The sequence below is a fragment of the Manacus vitellinus genome, unplaced genomic scaffold (assembly GCF_001715985.3).
Source record: "Manacus vitellinus isolate BGI_N305 unplaced genomic scaffold, ASM171598v3 scaffold_3_pilon, whole genome shotgun sequence".
NCBI lineage: Eukaryota > Metazoa > Chordata > Aves > Passeriformes > Pipridae > Manacus > Manacus vitellinus.
The window spans coordinates 23,757,189-23,763,968 of NW_021940535.1; the positions used below are offsets into that span (position 1 = coordinate 23,757,189).

At 35.4% G+C, this 6,780-nt stretch overlaps 1 protein-coding gene across 5 annotated transcripts in view; it reads left to right on the forward strand.

Annotated features, from left to right (window-relative positions):
- Nucleotides 1-6,780, forward strand: part of FAM126A (family with sequence similarity 126 member A) — a 40,764-nt gene that overhangs the window by 22,320 nt on the left and 11,664 nt on the right. For all 5 annotated transcript variants that reach the window (XR_003212787.1, XM_018075591.1, XM_018075592.1 and 2 more), the window contains exons 4-7: nt 2,535-2,714; nt 5,534-5,614; nt 6,024-6,139; nt 6,464-6,559. Coding sequence is in view for 4 of the 5 variants with exons in the window: in XM_018075591.1 (XP_017931080.1) it covers nt 2,535-2,714; nt 5,534-5,614; nt 6,024-6,139; nt 6,464-6,559 (473 nt within the window). In the remaining variant the exon portion in view is untranslated. The remainder of the gene's footprint in view (nt 1-2,534; nt 2,715-5,533; nt 5,615-6,023; nt 6,140-6,463; nt 6,560-6,780) is intronic.

The window sequence follows — 6,780 nt, forward strand, 5'->3', positions numbered from 1 at the left end:
TTAAAATGAAAAACCAGTGCTGACACTGTGTTATGCTGCCTTGGTAAAAAGGTCTAAAGTCTTCATTTGGACCGTTCTCCAAGTAGCTGTCCCTTTGTGAAAAGGGTTACTTGGAGCTTTCCACATCGCGAAAATAATTACGAACTAGCAGTTAAAAAGATAAGTAATATTTTTCGACTGTTATTTGAGATCTGTTAGCTGCATTGTGTAATGGCATCTTGCTATACAGTGTGGGGTATGTGCTGTCCTTTCTTACCTCACGGATGTAATGCAAGGGGGGAGGATTAATGCATGAACACTACAGATACTGCTGAGATTAAAAATGGACAAACAACCCCGTTTGTACACCTTTGAATATATATACTTCTAATATAGTTGTCAGTACTGTAAAATTGTGAATTATCTTGTTTTGGGGAATGGATGTATTTTTTTTTTTAAGCATTTGAAAAGTAACCACATGTATTTGCATCTGTAACTGCATTTTCCTGTTGGTTCATGTGTGCTTTTCATATGGGTTATTTTGGTTTGCTTTTCCAAAAACTAATAATCCATTTTTGAGCTAAATGAACTGCTTGTTCAATATCCACTTCATAGTAGCTTTGTTAGTAAAGACTTTGTTATTTACTTTTGAGGCTCCTGGGCCACTGCTAGGTGAAAAATGTAATTCAATAAAAGGAGAGTCTTCAGTAGACGTGAAGATTTAAAAAACTTCTAATTGACTCAAGACTCCAACAATAATACATAAATATGTGAGGTTTGTTTTTTCACTGTCGCTGTCCTTTTAGATAGGACCCATGCAGACATTTGCATTAGGAAATAGTTTTTGGAATGTGTGACACATTTGGATGCAGCTTAAAAGGAAGAGGGATGAAATTGCTTGGACATTTTGTTCCAACACTAAAATATTTTTCAGTCTAGATACTTTTTAGGAGTGCTTGGTGTAGAATGATATCTTGAAATGGCAACAATCATTAGTGCATTTTGATATTAGGTTGTAGCATGTGGTGGCATTTCGAGGAAGAAAATCTGGTTTTGTACTGATTAGGCATTTAAATGTGCTGATACAAAGCTGTCTCAACAGAGATAACGATGTAAACATGGATACCTGTCATAGCTATTTATGTGCCTTTTAAATTTCAAGCACATCATTCAGAACTGATATTTCATTATGGGAAGCATGCAAATTATGGGAAATATGTAAGCAAATTATGGGAAATACGTAAGCTGAAGATGGACAGTAGTTCTGCTGGTAAAGTTTTCTAGAAAGATCTTTGCTATACTCTTAAAACTGATGACTATTTCAGCTTGGCATGGCTTTTTTGCCTGTAGATTTTAGATTACTTACAGATTTTTCACATATGATTTTTCCAAAGTGAAACTATATCTGTCAGAAGCTAAAAGTTCCTCCTTTTTTTGAATGGGTGAGATTGTCCCAAATTACTTCTTAAAAAAGAACCAAAACCTGCTAAGATCTTTCAGTTTCAGAAGTAACTTTATGAGGTAAGAAATGTTGACTCAACTTTTTGTTCAGGAGGAAAAGCTTAGGAAAGCAAGCAGATTTTTTTCTAGCATGATCTGGTGGTTTTGCCTCCTTTGCTGCAATATAGGGCAGAATATAGAATTGGGTTTCTTACTTTTCTGAAAACTTGTTCCAATAAAACTGAAGGTGTGACCTAGGCAAACAGCAGAAGAACTGAATTTAGTAGTTCATCTGGCTTTGAAAGTGCTTACTGTTTTCAACAGTATTTTCTACTTGGATTAGGAAATTCCTTAATTTCCATACATTTACGCATGATGGTTAACACAATGCTTCATCCTATAGCAGAGGTAGGTGGTAGCACAAGAATGCATATTAAATCAAGACATACAATGCAAGCTGATTACTTATTTTTTTTTAAGTCTTTTTTTTAACTTGATCTAGCTCAACGTATTACTTCCAGTTCAGTATATTACATCCAGCTTAACAAATTTGATTCTAAAATTACTCTTGAGGCTTCCCACTTCTGTCTCAAACTATAAATACATGGAAGTTTCTAGAAGATTTTAATGAGAGTGGGAAAATTACTTAGTTACTGTAATATTTGGAATTTAAGTGTTATGCAGCTTTTCTCCCTAGGTGGGAAAAAGCTTCCAGCAATTTGTGTGTATGCTCTTGGAGTTCTGGAGTAGCAAGACCTTTAGTTCAGGTACTTTTCCTGTATATTAAAGATATTGAGAGCATGGTATGAGGTATGTGATAACAAGTATCCTCTATTTATGCCTTTGAGGCCAGAGGAAGTGAGCAAAAAATGAACGAAAGTGGCCATTGGAATTCTTCCTTCATGTGGGATGGGTGGCTCTACTTTTATCATCCAAAAGTATGCTATAAGGATGGAAATTGTGTAATGCGAGGCGGACAGTTATTGTATCAGTCATTGCCTAATAAGTAAAATGGAATTTTTATCAGTTTACAGTTTTATCTAAAGGATTAATCCAGACAAAATTGCTGATTCTTGCAATGTTTTATTCATTCACAACTGGAACTTCTATTTCAGCTTCTGGAGCCGGTTTGCCATCAGCTGTTTGAGTTCTATCGCAGTGGTGAGGAACAGTTGCTACGGTTTACACTGCAGTTTCTGCCAGAATTGATGTGGTGCTATCTTGCTGTCTCAGCCAGCAGAGATTTGCAGAGCAGTGGGTGCATAGAGGCTCTTCTCCTGGGAGTTTATAACTTGGTTAGTATTTGTATGTAATTCAGCCTAAAATATTAGTGTGCTTCCGGGGATACCGTGGAATGTTTTACTAGGGAATAATTAACAGTTTTGTTTCAGAATTGAAACGAAGTGATTGAGTATTGCGTTTTGACACTTCAAATGGGTGTCCGTGTCAGAAATCTGCAACATGAGCTTTTATTCTTTGGTCAGTGTTTTTTCTGTTCTTTCTGTGGTTCTTAATTTTTTTGTTACTAATTTCTTTGTGTGGTTATTAAACTCACATTCTGCTTCAGAGCTTTTTGAGTCACTACTTTTGAAGTGGTTACCCATATTTTCCGCAGTATTTTGACTATCTTGACTAAAACCACAAAAAACCCTAACTGTCAACAAATTTAGTATTTGACTGCTGAACAGATTACCTAGCTTTTAGAAATTAAAGGTCTCCATTTTGAAATAACTTTGACATTTTGAAAATATTTTATATGAAAATATCCTGTTTGTTGCTAAATTAATGCTATGAAGAACAGAATTAGTAAGGAACCTATAAGAGCCCCACATTTTAGTATTTTTATGGTTATTATAAAAAACTCAGTGTAATTATGTCCACTGGCATTCTTGTCAGTGTAGTTTGTATGTTCTGGATGTTCTAGGAAGGCTTTTTGGGAAAAGAGTGATGAACTTGGTTGCTTCTTCCCATTCTGAAAATCTGGAGAAGGTGGCTGCTATCCTCCTTCTAGAACTAATCACAAGTGTCTTTGCCAAGCAAGTGAAAACCTCTTTTTCACCCAGGAATCCAATTAAAAAGACCTGAACCCTTATATTCTACTCCTCTTCGGGTGCAGAGTACAGGCTTTGTGTGCTTTCTGCGTGCTTAGTTGTATCTGACAAGAACACTCCTGGAAAGCATTTGATGTGTCTTATGCCTTAAGTCATTTCCCTCCCATATTTCCATTATGAAGTCATCTAAAATGGTTGATGGATATGGCTATAATCACTTGTTTTTCTCCTAGAAGAGATTACATTTACAGTTAATCTTAAAACCAGTTAGTCCAGTAACATCTCAGCTATGAACAGTTTCTTTCTCGATTAGTAACTTAGCTCTCCATCTCCAGCTGATTGAAGTTGTAAGAATTTTACCACAAGCTTCTGTAGGAAGCTGTGGTGGCTTTGAGAAACATCCAGGTGGCTTTGGGAAACTTTTTTCCTCTCCTGCTTTAAGACAGAATGAATGCTTATGCCAAAATAATGCCACGTTACTCATATAAAATTTGTAATTTAAACAATCAAGATGGTGTTGTTCTTCAGTATACAAGATTGAAAAGGTAGTACATGACCTGCTTAGATACTTTTTTTCTCTTTAACCGGCTACTTTGTTTTCAAAAACAAGAGGAAATATGTAGCCTAATACAAATAATAATTCTTATGTAAATTATATATATAGTAGCTTTTGCAAACTTGAGAGAATTAACATGTTCAGTAGGAATCCTGCAGTTTTTTACTGAAGGAAAATGAAAAATTAAGTATTGATCAGAATAATTTTAAATTCATTCTGTTGTGAGGGGTATGGAATTACTGTGGCTGAACCTTGAGATCATGAACTGTTTTTTTTTCTACCTTCAGCTTAGACACATAACAATAGTAGTGCACATAGTTGAAATTTTTTGCTTTCCTGGCCGTAGGTATCAGGGTTTTTTAATATGCTTCAGATCTTGAAATGTACTCCTAAAACTTAATTACAAATCTGATTAGAATGAAGAATACAAATATTGTTATTTTTGGATTTTAAAAGTTTGGATGTGACCAGCTTCTTTACTCTTCTCCTGTATATTGAGGAAAATGTTTTCCATATTGATGCAGAAGCAGTATTGAAAACTGAAGTATAAGTGGAGAGTGGAGGAGCTGTGTAGCTTTTCAGAAGGAACAGCTCTGTATGCCTTTTTGATACTTTTCGTTCTTCATTTACTGCTTCATATTCTACTTTTAAGACATAAGTTTTAATTATTACTATGTGAAGTCAGTCCTTCAGCCTTCCAAGGCATATGGGTGATAGGAGACACTGAAGCTTCTCTCTGATCAGTACTTCTGGATATGTGGAATCTACTGCTGAAATTTAGAGAAGAAGAAATAAAATCTGGTGTGTGGTGTTGGTTATTGATCAAGCCTGCTTTGGATCTTCCAAAGTTTTTTACTTGAAATACTACAGTGCTCTTCTGTGGTACATAACCACATCTTGTTTTGCCTTACCCATTGCTTTCTGTTAACTTATAGGAGTGAGAAGTCTGCCAGCATAGTGCTATGGTTGCATCTTTCAAGAAAGTAGCTTCTCCAAGGCTTTGCATCCATGCTTCTTTTAATTCCATACTTACAGAGAGAGTTAGCAGACTTGGCTTTTGCAAATGCTATGCTGTCTGCTGTTGTCAAACCATATGAGGCTACAATCATTCATTTCAGAGCTGTAATATTTCCAAAAACAAATTACTCGTAGAGTCATTACTTGATGGTTAAATAGTTTTCAGAACAGAATTACTGAGCATTAACCTTTACAATTAGCAAATAGTGTATAATTAAAAAAAAAGATAATGCTGTTTAAACATGCTGAGATTTCCTGTTACTGTTTTTAAGGTGGATTATGTATGCAAAATGCATGGGCCCTTTGCTAAGTCATTTGAATAGTTTTCAGAAACAAACCAAATGCAGTGTTAGAAAGCAAATAGATAATTTCTAACTTGTAGCTCAAATTTTTATAGCATCTCTATCTTTCCCTATAATAATATTTAACATTTTTGGCTGTCTGGTTTCTGCAGTACAGTGTAACCATTGGTATCTTCTGTCTTTTTCAGGAGATAGTTGACAAAGAGGGACATAGCAAAGTGCTGAGTTTCACAATTCCATCTTTGTCCAAACCCTCAGTCTATCATGAAGTAAGTAACATACACAAAGTGAAGTTGTTATTGATTGGGAAGGTAGAATGCTTTGAGGCCCTTTGCTAAGAATAAAAGCGAAAATTAGTTTTAGCATGTTGCATGGTGACATAGGAACATGTTTGTCAGACTTCTGAGTACTGGTAACTGTCTCTGAGGCTTCTTCAAGGCCGAATAGTCATAACTGCATAGTATCCGTGCACCAGCTGTATCTTTTCTCTATTCTGAAACCATATGCCTTATCTGGTGTAGAATGACTTCTCAAATCTAAGACAACTAAGCAGTCAATTAATCTTAAGCCTGTTGAAAATTTATATACAAATATGGCTATGCTGATCGTTGTCTGTTTTTACTTGCATTATAACAAAATTTGGGGTGGACATGTTTTGAGTGACCCTTTTTCCTTTAGCCTTCCAGCATTGGCTCCATAGCTCTCACTGAAGGAGCTTTGTCTCAGCATGGTTTGTCCAGGGTTGTGTACAGTGGACCTCATCCTCAAAGGGAGATGCTTACAGCGCAGAACAGGTGAAATTGTATAAGAGGATTTTGCTTGAGAATCAGTAATGGATCTTAACTTCTTCTAATTCTTATTATAATTGTAGACTGAAGGTGGATAGTGTTAAGCTGTGTTTTGTGGTGTGGTTTGTTTTGTTGTTTTTAAACGCATGTAAATGTAGATGCAGAAAGACTAGCAGGGCATATAAAGAGGAAAAACTTACTCAGTTGTCAATTTTATTGAAACAAAATACCAAATATGTTTAAATAAGTCTTGGAAATTTTCATATAAACTTGTTTCCTCTTAAAAAATAAAATCAGTAATGTAATACTGATGTTTCTTATAAATCCCAGGTTTGAAGTGCTGACTTTCCTTCTGCTCTGTTACAATGCTGCCTTAAGCTACATGCCTGCAGTGTCTCTTCAGTCATTGTGTCAAATTTGTTCAAGGTAATTTCTGTGGGCTGTTTACACTTAAAATGGCATTTTCAACTTGAAATGCAATCAGTTTGGCTTTCTTTTTTTATGAAAACAAGCTTTGTGTTCCCAAAGGCTGTTTTTAAACTTGACTTCTTGTCATAAGTATTTACAGATGCATTATTTGCTTTCAAAGTATCTCCTATGTAACTTTGTTTTGGGATCTCAAAGTGGGGAAACAATAACCTGGTTTA